At 48.8% G+C, this 19,125-nt stretch overlaps 1 protein-coding gene across 1 annotated transcript in view; it reads right to left on the bottom strand.

Annotated features, from left to right (window-relative positions):
• Window positions 1-453: 453 nt before the first annotated feature.
• LOC137308895 (uncharacterized) overlaps window positions 454-19,125 on the bottom strand; it is a 48,505-nt gene continuing 29,833 nt past the window's right edge. Inside the window, exons 10-15 of the mRNA XM_067977332.1 lie at window positions 15,593-15,907; window positions 13,841-14,146; window positions 10,932-11,237; window positions 6,902-7,195; window positions 4,544-4,663; window positions 454-1,880 (exon numbers count right to left, since the gene is read on the bottom strand). Coding sequence (XP_067833433.1) covers window positions 1,792-1,880; window positions 4,544-4,663; window positions 6,902-7,195; window positions 10,932-11,237; window positions 13,841-14,146; window positions 15,593-15,907 — 1,430 coding nt within the window. The 3' untranslated portion in view covers window positions 454-1,791. The remainder of the gene's footprint in view (window positions 1,881-4,543; window positions 4,664-6,901; window positions 7,196-10,931; window positions 11,238-13,840; window positions 14,147-15,592; window positions 15,908-19,125) is intronic.

The following is a 19,125-nucleotide window of genomic DNA, read 5'->3' as shown; positions in this document are numbered from 1 at the left end:
GGATTTGATCGAGGGGTTCAAAATCACGGAGGGGTCCAGACAGAGTAGATAGAGAGAGACTGTTCCCATTGGAGGAAGGGTCAAGGACCAGAGGACATAGATTTAAGGTGATTGGCAAAAGAACCAAAGGTGACATGAGGAGAAACCTTTTTACCCAGCGAGTGGTTAGGATCTGGAATGCACTGCCCGTGGGGGTGGTGGAGGCAGATTCAATCATGGCCTTCAACAGGGAACTGGATAAGTACTTGATGGGAAAAATTGGCAGGGCTACGGGGAGAGAGCGGGGCAGCGGGACTAGCTGCATTGCTCTTGCACAGAGCCGGCACGGACTCGATGGGCCGAATGGGTCTCCTTCCGTGCTGTAGCCTTTTTACTGGCAGGAGGGTCGGTTAACTAAAGAACACAGATTAAAAATAATTGGGAAAAAATCCAGAAGTGAGATGAGATGAAATATTTGTTACACAGTGAGTTTTTATTAGTTCGAATCACTGCCTGAAAGGGTGGCAGAAGCAGATTTAGTAACTGGTAGCTCGACCAGCCAGACAGACACACCAAAGGTGCCTCGTTCTGTGCTGTATCCTTCTCTATATTTTCCCCAGTCTTTCCCCACGGCCCCTGAGCTGTGTGCTACAGGGATTTACAAACACAATATTCTGGGAAACACTCAGTGGGTCAGGCAGCATCCATGTAGAGAGAGAGAGAGAGAGAGGACAATTTTAATCTGTAGCGTAAACCTACCAGAAACCAAACTGGACCAGCTATAAAAATACTGTGGCTACAAGAGCAGGTCAGAGGCTGGGTATTCTGCAGCGAGTGACTCACCTCCTGACTCCCCAAAGCCTTTCCACCATCTACAAGGCACAGGTCAGGAGTGTGATGGAATACTCTCCACTTGCCTGGATGAGTGCAGCTCCAACAACACTCGAGAAGCTCGACACCATCCAGGGCAAAGCAGCCCGCTTGATTGGCACCCCATCCACCACCCTAAACATTCACTCCCTTCACCACCGGCGCACCGTGGCTGCAGTGTGGACCATCCACAGGATGCACTGCAGCAACTCGCCAAGGCTTCTTCGACAGCACCTCCCAAACCCGCGACCTCTCCCACCGAGAAGGACAAGGGCAGCAGGCACATGGGGACAACACCACCTGCACGTTCCCCTCCGAGTCACACACCATCCCCACTTGGAAATATATCGGCCGTTCCTTCATCGTCGCTGGGTCAAAATCCTGGAACTCCCTTCCTAACGGCACTGTGGGAGAACCTTCACCACACGGACTGCAGCGGTTCAAGAAGGCGGCTCACCACCACCTTCTCAAGGGGCAATTAGGGATGGGCAATAAATGCCGGCCTCGCCAGCGACGCCCACATCCCATGGACGAATGAGAAAAAAGCTTTGTGGGACACCCAAGCCCTCGGGCGCAACTCGCACCTAATATTACTCTCCGTTGACGTCTGTCATGTAAACAAAGTGTTGCACCCAATTGGTCACTTTCCTGATGTTAGCGTTAATATTTCGGATGGAAATGACCCTGCTTTACTCCAACCAGAGATGCTGCCTGACCTCCTGAGTGTTTGCACCATTCCCTCTTTCTGTTTCAGATTTCCAGCATCCATATTTTGGCTTCTGACCCATCGTATACAATATTTATTGACAAAAATATTCCCCCCCGGTAAGTGCCAACACGAGTAGCTGGCTCCGTTCTTAATTGGCGCGTCCGTCCGAACAAATATCTTTTAATTTTCTGCGTTATTTCCCGTGGCTCTTTCTTCAACTCTCTTCTTCATCCTCAAAGCAACGTCTCGTGATGCGGGCAGTCCCCGTCGTCTAGACTGTCGTGCCACGAGCGCAATAGATGCGTCTGAAGGTCCAAGGCGTCTGCACAAAACAGCAGAGGGTTTAGAGGCCGCTATGTTCCGGAGAGATGTGTTACCACCTGTTTAGTGTCTCCCGCCCAGGTCCAATTTCACCCCCCCTAGAAACATAGAAAATAGGAGCAAGAGAAGGCCATTCGGCCCCTCGGGGCTGCTCCGCCATTCAAAATGATCATGGCTGATTGTCTAACTCAGTCCCCTGTTCCTGCTTTTTCCCCATATCCCTTGATCCCTTCAGCATTAAGAAATATATCTATCTCCTTCTTGACTTGACCTCCACTGCCTTCTGTGGTAGAGAATTCCACAGGTTCACCACCCTCTGAGTGAAGAAATTTCTCCTCATCTCGGTTCTAAATGTCCCACCCCCCGTATCCTGAGACTGTGACCCCTGGTTCTGGACTCCCCAGCCATCGGGAACATCCTCCCTGCATCTAGTCTGTCGAGTCCTGTTAGAATTTTATATGTTTCGATGAGATCACCTCTCATTCTTCCAAACTCGAGTGAATACAGGCCGAGTCGACCCAATCTCTCCTCATACGTCAGTCCTGCCATCCCAGGAATCAGTCTGGTGAACCTTCGCTGCACTCCCTCCATGGCAAGTATATCCTTCCTCAGATAAGGAGAACAAAACTGCACACAATACTCCAGAGGTGGTCTCACCAAGGCCCCTGTGTAACTGCAGTAAGACATCCCCGCTCCTGTACTCAAATCCTCTTGCAATGAAGGCCAACATACCATTCGCCTTCCTAACTGCTTGCTGCACCTGAATGCTCGCTTTCAGTGACTGGTGTACAAGGACACCCAGGTCTCGTTGCACCTCCCCTTTTCCCAATCTATCCCCATTTAAATAATAATCTGCCTTTCTGTTTTTACAACCAAAGTGGATAACCTCACATTTATCCACATTATACTGCATCTGCCATGTTCTTGCCCACTCACCCAACTTGTCTAAATCACATTGGAGCCTCTTTGCATCCTCCTCACAGCTCACAATCCACCCCAGCTTTGTGTCGTCTGCAAACTTGGAAATGTTACATTTAGTTCCCTCGTCCAAATCATTGATATATATTGTGAATAGCTGGGGCCCAAGCACTGATCCCTGCGGTACCCCACTAGTCACTGCCTGACACCCCGGAAAAAGACCCGTTTATTCCGACTCCTGTCTGTGTTAAAATTGCTATTTTAATACTAAACTAGAAAGGATAACATTTTCGGAACAACTTCCAGCAAATAATATTTTGGAAAGATTGGGCTTTGACATTATACATAGATTGTTAGGACAGTCGCTTTCAGATGGACTGAAGTCCAGTTGAAATCTAGTGAGACCTCACCTGGAGTACCGAGTACAGTTTTGGTCTCCTTATCTAAGGAAGGATATACTTGCCTTAGAGGCGGTGCAACGAAGGTTCACTAGATTGATTCCTGGGATGAGAGGGTTGTCCTTTGAGGAGAGATTGAGTAGAATGGGCCCATACTCTCTGGAGTTTAGAAGAATGAGAGGTGATCTCATTGAAACATAGAAGATTCTGAGGGAGCTTGACAGGGTAGATGCTGAGAGGTTGTTTCCCCCTGGCTGGAGAGTCTCGAACGAGGGGGCATAGTCTCAGGATAAGGGGTCGGCCATTCAAGACTGAGATGAGGAGGAATTTCTTCACTCAGAGGGTTGTGAATCTTTGGAATTCTCTCCCCCAGAGGGCTGTGGACGCTCAGTCGTTGGGTATATTCGAGGCTGAGATGGATAGATTTCTGGACTCTCGGGGAATCAAGGGATATGGGGATCGGGCGGGAAAGTGGAGTTGAGGTCGAAGATCAGCCATGATCTGATTGAATGGCGGAGCAGCCTCGAGGGGCCGAGTGGCCCATTCCTGCTCCTATTTCTCATGTTCTTACGTTTGCGTGGATGAAAAATTCCATTGTTTATCTGGCAAATTCACACTTTATTCACACAGAGGCTAGTGGACGTCTAGAAACACAGGAACAGGAGTAGGCCATTCAGCCCCTCGAGCCTGCTCCGCCATTCGATAAGATCATGGGCTGATCTGTGATCTAACTCCATATACCTGTCTTTGGCCCATATCCCTTAATACCTTTGGTTGCCAAAAAGCTATCTATCTCAGATTTAAATTTAGCAATTGAGCTAGTATCAATTGCCGTTTGCGGAAGAGAGTTCCAAACTTCTACAACCCTTTGCGTGTAGAAATGTTTTCTAATCTCGCTCCTGAAAGGTCTGGCTCTAATTTTTAGACTGTGCCCACTACTCCTAGAATCCCCAACCAGCGGAAATAGTTTCTCTCTATCCGTTCCCCTTAATATCTTATAAACTTCGATCAGATCACCCCTTAACCTTCGAAACTCCAGAGAAAACAACCCCAATTTGTGTAATCTCTCCTCGTAACTTAACCCTTGAAGTCCGGGTATCATTCTAGTAAACCTACGCTGCACTCCCTCCAAGGCCAATGTGTCCTTCCGAAGGTGCGGTGCCCAGAACATCTGGAATTCTCTCTCCCCCCCAAAAGGCTTCCAAGACTCAAATTTACCGACTTTTGTGAGGTAACAAAACAGAAGGTGTTGGAAACACTACGACAAGTCGATGAACACCCGGTGGAGAGGACAGATGACTTCACACTGAAAAGCGGTGAGAAAGTAAGGGCCAATGGGTCTTCCTACCTCCTGTCGCCTTACAATGCCCGCGTCTCTTGCAGTAAGTGGCGGTGAAGAGGATGGCGGCCAAGGCAATGACTGCACCTCCCAGGCACAACCCAACCAGCATCGGCTGAGAATTCGAACCTGTGAAAGGTAGGATTTCGGTCACAACACGAAATGTTGCATCGTCTAAGATTTCAGGGTTTACGTCGAGTTTACAGCACAGAAACAGGCCATTCGGCCCAACTGGTCTATCCCGGTGTTTATGCTCCACACGAGCCTCCTCCCTCCCTTCTCCATCTCACCCTCTCATTCTATTCCTTTCTCCCTCATGTGTTTATCCAGCTTCCCCTTAAATCCATCTACACTGTTCACCTCGACTACTCCTTGTGGGAGCGAGTTCCACATTCTCACCACTCTCTGGGGAAAGAAGTTTCTCCTGAATTCCCCGATTGGATTTATTACTGACTCTCTTATATTTATGGCCCCCCCCCTAGTTCCGGTCTCCGCCCCGAAGAGGAAACATCTTCTCTGCGTCTCCCCTTTCATAATCTTAAAATTCTCTACCAGGTCCACCCTCAGCCTTCCCTTTACCAGAGAAACGAGCCCCCAGCCCGTTCATTCTTTCCTGATCGTTAGAAACTCTCAGTTCTATCCCAACTTATTTGCTGCAGTGAAATGTGCACTGGTGGCCGAAATATCTCACTCTGTTTTTGTAGCTGTGGCGTCTGTTTGCACTGGCAGAAGGATTTCCGAAAATTAAGTCGAGATTCCTGCTGGGATATACTGTTCCCACCGCTATGAAGGTTAATGCCTGTGTACTATTGCCACTATTACTACTGCTACAATTACTACGATTGCTACTACTACTACTATTGCCACTATTACTACTACTACTGCCACTATTACTACTGCTACTATTACTACTATTGCCACTATTACTACCACTACTATTGCCACTATTACTACTGCTACAATTACTACTATTGCTGCTACTACTATTGCCACTATTACTACTACTACTATTGCTACTATTGCTACTACTACTGCCACTATTACTACTGCTACTATTACTACTACTACTATTACTACTACTATTGCTACTATTACTGCTACTATTACTATTGCTACTACCACTATTGCCACTATTGCTACTACTACTATTGCTACTACTACTTTTGCCACTATTACTGCTACTACTATTGCTACTATTACTACAGCTACTATTACTACTGCTATTGCTACTACTACTATTGCCACTATTACTACTGCTACTATTGCTACTACTACTATTGCCACTATTACTACTGCTACTATTACTACTACTACTATTGCTACCAATACTATTGCCACTATTATTACTGCTACTATTGCTACGACTAATACTACTACTTTTACTGCTTCTACCACTGCAACAATTTCTACTGCTACCATTACTATTAGAACTACTAACAGTGCTACCAATAAAGCTTTTAATAATACTAACATATTACCACTATTACTGTTGCTAACACTACTACTATTACCAGCTAGTAACAATCATCCCCATAGTGAAGGTGATGACGATGCCACTGCTGCTATTTTCCAATTACTATTGCTACTACTGCTATTACCACCATCACTACAACTATTATTACTATTACTGTTCCTGCTGCTACTACTATTAATAATACTACTGCCACTGCACCTATCAATAATACTCGCACTATCACTGCTATTACTGTTGCTAACACCACCACTATTAATAATACTACTGCCACTACACCTATCAATAATACTCGCACTATCACTGCTTTTACTGTTGCTAACACCAGCACTATTAATAATACTACTGCCACTACACCTATCAATAATACTCGCACTATCACTGCTATTACTGTTGCTAACACCACCACTATTAATAATACTACTGCCACAATACCTATCAATAATACTCGCACTATCACTGCTATTACTGTTGCTAACACCACCACTATTAATAATACTACTGCCACAATACCTATCAATAATACTCGCACTACCACTGCTATTACTGTTGCTAACACCACCACTATTAATAATACTACTGCCACAATACCTATCAATAATACTCGCACTACCACTGCTATTACTGTTGCTAACACCACCACTATTAATAATACTACTGCCACAATACCTATCAATAATACTCGCACTACCACTGCTATTACTGTTGCTAACACCACCCCTGCTGCGAGCAACAATCATCCCCATCCATGTTGCGACTCATGGGGGTAAGGCAGGAGGTGCGTTTGGGAGCGAGACAAGAAAGATGATCCAAATGCTCGCGACCAAAATTCCTGTGGCGATTATTTCCAATTGAAAACTTCACTATTAATCGCTGGGCTCATCGATGCCACTCACCCCTCGGCAGTACGGTGACCGCATCGCTGAATGGAGACCTCAGTAATCGACCTGCCGCTGGTGTTTCAGACATGCATGCGTAGTACCCTGCACCTGGTGAACTTGTATTCGAGATCAGGAAAGAGACGGTTTCACCCGTCGCCTGGGCGTAGGCAACTTGAGCGAATTGCCCTCCAATGGCTTTGTATAAATAAATTCTACCTCCTGGCCGCAAAACAGGGACCGTGCAGTTAATAACATACTCGTCCGACGTATGGCGGTAATAAACGGATATCAATGGCTTTGAGGGACGGCCTGCAAAACAGAAGGACGTTTTATTATTATTCGGGCGTCGCTGGCGAGGCCGGCATTTATTGCCCATCCCTGATTGCCCCTTGAGAAGGTGGTGGTGAGCCGCCTTCTTGAACCGCTGCAGTCCGTGTGGTGAAGGTTCTCCCACAGTGCTGTTAGGAAGGGAGTTCCAGGATTTTGACCCAGCGACGATGAAGGAACGGCCGATATATTTCCAAGTCGGGATGGTGTGTGACTTGGAGGGGAACGTGCAGGTGGTGTTGTCCCCATGTGCCTGCTGCCCTTGTCCTTCTAGGTGGGAGAGGTCGCGGGTTTGGGAGGTGCTGTCGAAGAAGCCTTGGCGAGTTGCTGCAGTGCATCCTGTGGATGGTGCACACTGCAGCCACAGTGCGCCGGTGGTGAAGGGAGTGAATGTTTACGGTGGTGGATGGGGTGCCAATCAAGCGGGCTGCTTTGTCCTGGATGATGTCGAGCTTCTTGAGTGTTGTTGGAGCTGCACTCATCCAGGCAAGTGGAGAGTATTCCATCACACTCCTGACTTGTGCCTTGTAGATGGTGGAAAGGCTTTGGGGAGTCAGGAGGTGAGTCACTTGCCGCAGAATACCCAGCCTCTGACCTGCTCTTGTAGCCACAGTATTTATGTGGCTGGTCCAGTTAAGTTTCTGGTCAATGGTGACCCCCAGGATGTTGATGGTGGGGGATTCGGCGATGGTAATGCCGTTGAATGTCAAGGGGAGGTGGTTAGACTCTCTCTTGTTGGAGATGGTCATTGCCTGGCACTTGTCTGGCGCGAATGTTACTTGCCACTTATCAGCCCAAGCCTGGATGTTGTCCAGGTCTTGCTGCATGCGGGCTCGGACTGCTTCATTATCTGAGGGGTTGCGAATGGAACTGAACACTGTGCAATCACCAGTGAACATCCCCATTCCTGACCTTATGATAGAGGGAAGGTCATTTATTCAGTGCAGTCTCGTTGTACGAAAGCCAATTTCAAAATAATGCTGGAAGTCATTCAATTGTATCGGTCAACGAAAAGCATCTCACGACCACAAAAGTGGCCATTCAGCCCATCGTACCTATGCTGGCTCTTTGCCAGCTTCTCCCCTTCAAAGAAAACCCAAAGATGTTTTATAAATACATTAAGAGCAAGAGGGCAACTAAGGAAAGAGTAGGGCCTATTAGAGACCAAAAAAGGTAACGTGTGTGTGGAGGCGGAAGATGTGGGGATGGTTCTTAATGAATACTTTGCATCTGTCTTCACAAAAGAGAGGGGGACGAAGCAGGGATTGTCGTTAACGAGGAGGAGTGTGAGATATTGGATGGGATAAACTTAGTGAGAGAGGAAGTATTAAGGGGATTAGCATCGTTGAAAGTGGATAAATCACCAGGGCCCGGATGAAATGTCTCCCAGGCCGTTAAAAGAAGCCAGAGAGGAAATAGCGGAGGCTTTAACAATCATTTTCCAATCCTCACTGGATACAGGGCGAGGTGCCGGAGGATTGGAGGACTGCTAACGTTGTACCGTTGTTTAAAAAGGGAGCGAGGGATAGACCGAGTAATTACAGGCCAGTCAGTCAAACCTCGGTGGTGGGCAAATTATTGGAATCAATTCTGAGGGACAGGATAGAAAGGCACGGACTAATCAAGGACAGTCAGCACGGATTTGTTAAGGGGAGGTCGTGTCTGACTGACTTGATTGGATTTTGCGAGGAGGTGACGAGGAGGATCGATGAGGGTAGCGTAGTTGATGTAATCTACATGGACTTTAGCAAGGCTTTTGAGGAAACATTTTTTCCACCCAGAGGGGGTCTGGAACTCACTGCCTGAGAGGGTGGGAGAGGCAGAAACCCTCAACTCATTTTTAAAAAAGTACCTGGATGTGCACCTGAAGAGCCGTAACCCACAGGGCTACAGACCGAATGCGGGAGAGTGGGACTCGGCCGGGTGGCTCGTTTGACGACCATATCTGGGGTGGGCTCTGCGAGCAGTCTGAATCGCACGTCTCCTGGTAAAGTAGAGGGGGCCCTCTCAAAAGGGTACTGGAAATTTCGCACTCTCCCCCCCCAAAAAGGCTGTGCGGGGAGTCAATTGAAAAATCCAAGACTAATCAATAAGGCTAATGGAATGCTGGCCTTTATATCTAGAGGACTGGAGTACAAGGGGGCAGAAGTTATGCTGCAGCGATACAAAACCCTGGTTAGACCACACCTGGAGTACTGTGAGCAGTTCTGGGCACCGCACCTTCGGAAGGACATATTGGCCTTGGAGGGAGTGCAGCGTAGGTTTACTAGAATGATACCCGGACTTCAAGGGTTAAGTTACGAGGAGAGATTACACAAATTGGGGTTGTATTCTCTGGAGTTTCGAAGGTTAAGGGGTGATCTGATCGAAGTTTATAAGATATTAAGGGGAACGGATAGGGTGGATAGAGAGAGACTATTTCCGCTGGTTGGGGATTCTAGGAGTAGGGGGCACAGTCTAAAAATTAGAGCCAGACCTTTCAGGAGCGAGATTAGAAAACATTTCTACACACAAAGGGTGGTAGAAGTTTGGAACTCTCTTCCGCAATTGATACTAGCTCAATTGCTAAATTTAAATCTGAGATAGATAGCTTTTTGGCAACCAAAGGGTATTAAGGGATATGGGCCAAAGGCAGGTATATGGAGTTAGATCACAGATCAGCCCATGATCTTATCAAATGGCGGAGCAGGGCACGAGGGGCTGAATGGCCTCCTCCTGTTCCTATGTTCCTACAGACCAGTTGGGCCGATTGGCCTGTTTCTATGCTCTAGGTCCTTTGTAAGGATCTAACTGAATGGTGGAACACGCTCGAGGGGCTGAATGGCCTCCTCCTGTTCCTGTTTCAGCCCGGCTATTTTGTAAGAATACTGGAAATTGATCAATTGTATTGATCAATGAAAGACGCAGATATACTATGGGTGGCCGGCTGTAACTGGGGTTGGAGCTGAGTGGTGAGGTCCATGGCAGCATGGACTTCAGTTTGGCGGAGAGACTGGAGGAGCTGGACTTGTTCTCCGTAGAGCGGAGAAGGTTAAGGGAGGGGGGATTTACTGGAACGGTACCAGGCGATGAGGGACTTCAGTCGCGTGGAGAGACTGGAGAATCTCCTCGGAGCAGGGACCTGAGGGGCACAGATAGGATGGATACTCAGGAGCTTTTTCCCTTCGTTGAGGGTTCTATAACAAGGGGACATAGATTCAAGGTAAAAGGCGGGAGGTTTCGAGGGGATTTGAGAAAGAACTTTTTCACCCAGAGGGTGGTTGGAGTCTGGAACTCACTGCCTGAAAGGGTTGTGGAGGCAGGAACCCTCACAACATTCAAGAAGCATTTGGATGAGCACTTGAAATGCCATAGCATACAAGGCTACGGACCAAATGCTGGAATATGGGATTAGAGTAGACAGGGCTTGATGGCCGGCGCGGACACGATGGGCCGAAGGGCCTCTATCCGTGCTGTATAACTCTATGACTCTATTGAGGGGAGAACCAAAAGTGTTCCAAATCAACTTGTTGGAGTGAACGAGGAGAGACTGTTTCCAGAAGGGTCGGCAACCAAGAGCTCACGGATTCACGCTATTTGCCAAGAAGGACCAGAGAGGCGAGACGAGCAGATCGGGATGAACCGGAGAGCCCTTTCACGGAGGCTGCAGCACGGGCAAGATGGGCTGAACGGCCTCCTCCCGTTGCTGGTAGAAGGGCCAAAGGAGGACGTCACTCACCTCTGACCGTCAACGGGAGGATTCGGCTCAGGCTGGAGTTCGCCATCCTCCGTCCGACCTGCGCTCGATAGCGGCAGGAATAATCCCCCTCGTCCGTGAGGACGGCACCCTCAATCGGAAAGTTGCAAGTGCGTTCGCCTCTGGCGGGGGTACTGGAAGCGATCGGGCCCCTCGAGTTATTTTTGTACAAGTAGCACGTCTTCTCGGGGTATCTTTCTGGGGTCGTGCATTTTATGGCTCCCAAATCCCCTTCGAGAAGGAAGGTGAGGTTTGGGCTCAGAGATATCGCTGGTTTGGGCAGCGTTCCTGGGAATAAGCAAATGCCCCGTCAGATATCAAGCAAAACTTCATCAAACAAAAATTATCCGAGCCCTTCATTACCCCGCTCGAGAATCGTAGGAAGGTTTACGGCAGAGAAGGAGGCCACTCGGGCCATCGAGTCCGTGCCGGCTCTGTGCAAGAGCAATCCGGCCAGTCCCACTCCCCGTAGCCCCTGCACATTTTTTTTCCCTTCAAGTCCTTATCCAGTTCCCTGTTGAAGGCCATGATTGAATCTGCCTCCACCGCCCCCTCGGGCAGTGCATTCCAGATCCTAACCACTCGCTGGGTAAAAAAGTTTCTCCTCATGTCACCTTTGGTTCTTTTGCCAATCACCTTAAATCTGTGTCCTCTGGTTCTTGACCCTTCCGCCAATGGGAGCAGTTTCTCTCCGTCTACTCTGTCTGGACCCTTCATGATTTTGAACGCCTCGATCAAATCTCCTCTCAACCGTCTCTGTTCCAAGGAGAACAACCCCAGCTTCTCCAGTCTCTCCCCATAACTGAAGTCCCTCATCCCTGGAACCATTCTGGTAAATCTCCTCTGCACCCTCTCTAAGGCCTTCACATCTTTCCTAAAGTGCGGTGCCCAGAACTGGACCCAATACCCCAGTTGTGGCCGAACCAGTGTTTTATAAAGGTTCATCATGACTTCCTTGCTTTTGTGCTCTGTGCCTCTATTTATAAAGCCCAGGATCCCGTATGCTTTATTAACCACTTTCTCAACCTGCCCTGCCACCTTCAACGATTTGTGCACATACACCCCCAGATCTCTCTGTTCCTGTACCCCCTTTTAGAGTTGTACCCTCTAGTTTATATTGCCTCTCCTCGTTCTTCCGACTGAAATGCATCACTTTGCTTTCTCAATGAGGCCACATGCACCTTGGACTGGTCTCACCAATTCCACCTGCAACACCAAGCCAGCAGGATGATTATGGGCCAAAAAGGCCGCTCGGTCCCTCTTGGTGCGTCTATAGAATCATAGAATCATAGAATCATAGAAGTTTACAACATGGAAACAGGCCCTTCGGCCCAACATGTCCATGTCGCCCAGTTTATACCACTAAGCTAGTCCCAATTGCCTGCACTTGGCCCATATCCCTCTATACCCATCTTACCCATGTAACTGTCCAAATGCTTTTTAAAAGACAAAATTGTACCCGCCTCTACTACTGCCTCTGGCAGCTCGTTCCAGACACTCACCACCCTTTGAGTGAAAAAATTGCCCCTCTGGACCCTTTTGTATCTCTCCCCTCTCACCTTAAATCTATGCCCCCTCGTTATAGACTCCCCTACCTTTGGGAAAAGATTTTGACTATCGACCTTATCTATGCCCCTCGTTATTTTATAGACTTCAATAAGATCACCCCTAAACCTCCTACTCTCCAGGGAAAAAAGTCCCAGTCTGTCTAACCTCTCCCTGTAAGTCAAACCATCAAGTCCCGGTAGCATCCTAGTAAATCTTTTCTGCACTCTTTCTAGTTTAATAATATCCTTTCTATAATAGGGTGACCAGAACTGTACACAGTATTCCAAGTGTGGCCTTACTAATGTCTTGTACAACTTCAACAAGACATCCCAACTCCTGCATTCAATGTTCTGACCAATCCTGAGATATCCTGAAATTCCACTTCCATTACCTGATCTGCGAGTCCGTGGTCTGTACTGGGGTTAATTTTAATTGTCTTATGAGGAAAGATTGAACAGGTTGGGTCTCTACTCACTGGAGTTTAGAAGAATGAGAGGAGATCTTATTGAAACATACAAGATTCTGAGGGGACTCGATAGGGTAGATGCTGAGAGGATGTTACCCCTCATGGGGGAATCTAAAACTAGGGGGCATAGTCTCAGAATAAGGGGTCGCCCGTTTAAGACGGAAATGAGGAGGAATTTCTTCTCCCAGAGGGTCGCGAATCTTTGGAATTCTTGACCCCAAAAAGCCGTGGAGGCTGAGTCATTGAATACACTCAAGGCTGAGTTAGACCAATTTTTGATCAGCGAGGGAGTCAAAGGATATGGGGAAAGGGCGGGAAAGTGGAGTTGAGGTAAAAATCAGAATCAATATTACCTAAGAAAGGATGTCCTTGCCATGGAGGGAGTGCAGCGAAAGTTCACCAGACTGATCCCTGGGATGGCAGGGACTGTCGTACGAGGAGAGATTGGGTCGACTCGGCCTGTCTTCACTCGAGTTTAGAAGAATGAGAGGGGATCTCATTGAAACGTACAAAATTCTGACAGGGCTCGACAGACTGGATGCAGGGAGGATGTTTACTCTGGCTGGGGGAGTCCAGAACGAGGGGGGTCACAGTCTCAGGATACGGGGTAGGACATTTAGGAGTGAGATGAGGAGAAATTTCTTCACTCAGAGGGTGGTGAACCTGTGGAATTCTCTACCCCAGAAGGCAGCGGAGGCCAAGTCACCGAATATATTCAAGAAGGAGCTGGATAGATTTCTAGACACAAAAAGGCATCAAGGGGTACGGGGAGAGAGAGCGGGAATATGGTATTGAGATAGAGGATCAGCCATGGTCATATTGAATGGGGGAGCAGGCTCGAAGGGCCGAATGGCCTGTGTTTCCAGATAACACTCACCAATTACAGTCACCGTCACTCGGTCACTCTTTGAGGACTGGTACACTCTTCCAGCCTGTGCCAGCTCGTAGCTGCACACGTAGTCCCCTCCGTCGCTGATAGCTGCCTCGGTGATGGTGAAGATGGCGGCCTGGTGTGCAGTTTTCGCAGCCACGGAGGTGAGGGACGCGTCCTCTCCCATTTTCAGCAAGCGGAAAGTACTCTCCGCGTGGACGCCGGGCGAGGCACAGGCCAAATCGACATCCTCGCCTTCCGCAAACGCGCCGGGCGTCCTTACGAGAGAGAGCGTCGGCCTTTCTCTTCGATCTGAAGGAACGGTGAGATGGATCAGCCTCTTTTTTCTGTTCTCTCTCTCTCTCTCTCTCTCTCGGGTTTCACATCTCGCTGAAGCCAAACATTCGAGAGAGACGGGGGGAGGGCGCGGAGATCCGTCTCGGGGACGTCAGCGCGAAACGAGGGCGGTGTCACCTCGGACGCCGTCTTTACCCCCACTCTCGAACTGAATATTGGACGGGAGGGAGAGGAGGCGGCCGACATGTTTCTGCCCGCTTTTGCATTACTGCCCCAAGACTGATGGCGACCCCATTAACGTCTCTCGCTGTCGAGTACAGTCACACAAAAGCGTCCCAGATCCATCGAAATTTGCGTTCCAATTTTTAATTTTCAACGCTACAGTAAATGCGTTGAATGAGTTCCCGGGAACTGACTATTTATTTGCCAACTAAATATTGGGAAGACCGAACCCACTGTCCATTGCCTTTGGTCCCCACTGCAAACTCCATTCCCCTGCCCACCGACTCCAGCCCTCTCCCTGGCCCTGTGTCTGAGACTGAACCAGGCCCTTCGCAATCTTGACGTCCCATTTGACCCTGAGATGAGATTCCGGCCACTTGTCCGGTCCATCGCCAAGACCGCTGACTGCCACCTCTGTTACATCTCCCGTCTCTGCCCCCTCTGCCTCAGCTCACCTGCGGCTGGAGCCCTCGTCCGTGCCTTTGTTATCTCCAGACTTAACTATTCCGATGCTCTCCTGCCCGGCCTCCCGTCGTCCACCCTCCAGCTCATCCAAAACTCTGCCCCCCCCGTATCCTAACCCGCACCGAGTCCCGTTCACCCATCACCCCCTGTGCTCGCTGGACCGACACTGGTTCCCGGTCCGGGAACGCCTCAATTATAAAATTCTCATCCTCCTGTTCAAATCCCTCCATGGCCCTCGTCCCCCTCCCTATCTCTGTAACCTCCTCCAGCCCCTACAATTCTCATCCTCCTGTTCAAATCCCTCCATGGCCCTCGCCCCCCTCCCTATCTCTGTAACCTCCTCCAGCCCCTACAATTCTCATCCTCCTGTTCAAATCCCTCCATGGCCCTCGCCCCCCCTCCCTATCTCTGTAACCTCCTCCGACCCTCCGAGATCTCTGCGCTCCTCCAATTCTGGCCTCTTGCGTATCCCCCGATTCCCATCGCTCCACCATTGGCGGCCGTGCCTTCAGCTGCCTGGGCCCGAATCTCTGGGAATCCCTCCCTAAACCTCTCCGCCCCTCTCTCTCCTCCCTTAAAACCTCCCTCTTTGACCAAGCTTTCGGTCACCTGTCCCTAATATCTCCTGATGTGGCTCAGTTTCCAATTTTGTTTGATAATCGCTCCTGTGAAGCACCTTGGGACGTTCAAGGCGCTGTATAAATGCAATTTGTTGTTGGACTTTGCAAAAGTTCCCAAGAGACCTGTCGTGCAAAAGTAAAGGGGAGAGTTTACCTGACACCACGATCGTGACACGCTTGCTGTATGTCGAGTTGTACCACTCTCCGAACCTCTGCGCTCTGTACATGCATGCATAGCTTCCTCCGTCGGACAAGTTTAGATGCGAGATGGTGAAAATTGCAAACGTCCTTGCTGAGGGCCCGCTCTTCCCTTTCGGTCGTGAAGGCTCCTTCTCTTTGTACAGATAAAACCCGATGTTCGCAAGGTCCGCGGACTGCATCGGGATCAGGCAACGCAGGGTGAGCGAGTCACCTTCGAATAGTTCATTGTACCGCGTCTCCAGGTAGAGATTGGGGCTGGTTGGCGCATCTGGAACAGCGAAGAACAGCTGGAAGGTAATAACTGCGGGATAATATGATCTAATAATGTAGCTTAACACTGCGGTATGAGTGTCTTCATGCTATCAGAATGAATTATGTGTAATAGAGGCTAATAAGTGGTTTAGATTTGGTCATTTGGATTCCACAGGGGAATGCTAAGTGAGCAGGAGGTGTCACATTAATAGGAACATAGGAACAGGAGGAGGCCATTCAGCCCCTCGTGCCTGCTCCGCCATTTGAGAAGATCATGGGCTGATCTGTGATCTAACTCCATATACCTGCCTTTGGCCCATATCCCTTAATACCCTTTGGTTGCCAAAAAGCTATCTATCTCAGATTTAAATTTAGCAATTGAGCTAGTATCAATTGCCGTTTGCGGAAGAGAGTTCCAAACTTCTACCCCGCTTTGTGTGTAGAAATGTTTTCTAATCTCACTCCTGAAAGGTCTGGCTCTAATTTTTAGACTGTGCCCCCTACTCCTAGAATCCCCAACCAGCGGAAATAGTTTCTCTCTATCCACCCTATCCGTTCCCCTTAATATCTTATAAACTTCGATCAGATCACCCCTTAACCTTCGAAACTCCCGAGAATACAACCCCAATTTGTGTAATCTCTCCTCGTAACTTAACCCTTGAAGTCCGGGTATCATTCTAGTAAACCTACGCTGCACTCCCTCCAAGGCCAATATGTCCTTCCGAAGGTGCGGTGCCCAGAACTGCTCACAGTACTCCAGGTGCGGTCTAACCAGGGTTTTGTATAGCTGCAGCATAACTTCTGCCCCCTTGTACTCCAGTCCTCGAGATAGAAAGGCCAGCATTCCATTAGCCTTCTTGATTATTTTCTGCACCTGTTCATGACACTTCAATGATCGATGTACCTGAACCCCTAAGTCCCTTTGGACATCCACTGTTTTTAACTTTTTACCATTTAGAAAGTACCCTGTTCTATCCTTTTTTGATCCAAAGTGGATGACCTCACATTTGTCTACATTGAGGTGTACAAAATCATGAGGGGCCCAGATAGAGTAGACAGGAAGTACCTCTTTCCTCTACGGAGAGATCAAGAACTAGAGGACGTAGATTGAAGCTGATTGGCGGAAGGATTAGAGGGGACATGAGGAGAAACTATTTTACCCAGAGGGTGGTGGGTGTATGGAATTCGCTGCCCGAATTGGTGGGAGAGGCAGGGACCCTCAACTCTTTTAAAAAGTACCTGGACCCGCACCTGAAGTGCTGTAAGCTGCAGGGCTACGGACCGGGTGCTGGAAGGTGGGATTAGAATGGGCACCTGGTTGTCCTTCGATGGGCCGAATGGCCCCCATTCCGCGCTGTATCTTTTCTATGGTTCTATGGTTCAAATTTAAGAAGCCTCGAGAGGGTTTCTGCAAGGATTCCAGCTAACTTGGAGCCAACATGCCTCGGTTTCTGCTGTTATCAATCTGTTAAGGTGTGATGTCTCGAACTGTGGAAAGGTTTTCCTTTCATTGACAGAAACAAGACACATGTTCCAGTCAGAATGCAGTCTGTGTGGTGCATCATTGCCATCTACTGGTGTACTAGTCTGTCACACATCAAAATCGCACGGCAATAATCTCAGACTTGATTGGTTTCGAGCAAGTCATCTGACATTGTCCATCTCGATGCATAAATGGGCTCACTTTCAGTAATCATTCATATTTCATGCTGACAACTCTCCTGGGTTAGTAATTTGCTCACCCCGATGGGTATCCTACTGGTGAGTAACATTAGCACCTGACAAGTGCCAGGCAATGACCATCTCCAACAAGAGAGAGTCGAACCACCTCCCCTTGACATTCAACGGCATTACCATCGACGAATCCTCCACCATCAACATCCTGGGGGTCACCATTGACCAGAAACTTAACTGGACCAGCCATATAAATACTGTGGCTACGAGAGCAGGTCAGAGGCTGGGTATTCTGCGGCGAGTGACTCACCTCCTGACCCCCCAAAGCCTTTCGACCATCTCCAAGGCACAAGTCAGGAGTGTGATAGAATACTCTCCACTTGCCTGGATGAGTGCAGCTCCAACAACACTCGAGAAGCTCAACACCATCCAGGACAAAGCAGCCCGCTTGATTGGCACCCCATCCACCACCCTAAACATTCACTCCCTTCACCACCGGCGCACCGTGGCTGCAGTGTGGACCATCCACAGGATGCACTGCAGCAACTCGCCAAGGCTTCTTCGACAGCACCTCCCAAACCCGCGACCTCTCCCACCGAGAAGGACAAGGGCAGCAGACACATGGGGACAACACCACCTGCACGTTCCCCTCCAAGTCACACACCATCCCCACTTGGAAATATATCGGCCGTTCCTTCATCGTCACCGGGTCAAAATCCTGGAACTCCCTTCCTAACAGCACTGTGGGAGAACCTTCACCATACGGACTGCAGCGGTTCAAGAAGGCGGCTCACCACCACCTTCTCAAGGGGCAATCAGGGATGGGCAATAAATGCCGGCCTCGCCAGCGACGCCCACATCCCATGAACGAGTTAAAAAAAAGTATGGAGACATATAACTTGCTTGCACTTTTGGATTTGACTTAATCGGCGGAGCCAAAGGAAGTAATTGAGAAAGTCGTGCCTGCAGAAATATCCAGACGATCTTTTTGGTACATTATTGGCCTCTCCAGGGCATTATTACTGAAACCTCAGCTCGAGTTTCATTTCCATTGGTTTCAAAGGCACGAAAATCGGGTGGGTTCTATAAAGAGCAAGCTATCACCTCCGCCAGATTAACGCCCAAGTGGTGAATTTGGAAACGACCTCTGTTTACGTTTGTGTGCCCTCGATGGTACTCCAGCTCTCTAGTGTTCCTGACACTGGCTGCCACCCGCCCTATCGGCTACCCATTCAAGTCATTCCATCGAACTCAGGAGGACTGCATCCCCAGAAGTACAATAGCAGTTCGACGGCAACATAACCAGGCAGAAGAATCATCTCACGGCATCGCGAAAGGACTTTCAAATTGGTGCAGATTGGGTGCTGTTTACTGATAAACGAGAGCTTGGGTATGTAAATGAAGGAGACAAATTGCTGTAGGGAGAGAGGAGGGGAGTGGGACTAATTGCATAGCTCTTTCAAAGATCTGGCACAGGCAAGAAGGGCCGAATGGCCTTCTTCTGTGCTGTATGATTCTCTCATTCATTCATTCTATGAATTTACAATTCTCTGACTATAT

The sequence above is a fragment of the Heptranchias perlo genome, unplaced genomic scaffold, assembly GCF_035084215.1.
Source record: "Heptranchias perlo isolate sHepPer1 unplaced genomic scaffold, sHepPer1.hap1 HAP1_SCAFFOLD_143, whole genome shotgun sequence".
Lineage (NCBI taxonomy): Eukaryota > Metazoa > Chordata > Chondrichthyes > Hexanchiformes > Hexanchidae > Heptranchias > Heptranchias perlo.
The sequence above is the reverse complement of the archived record's forward strand: the minus strand, read 5'-3'. Positions and strand labels throughout refer to the sequence as shown.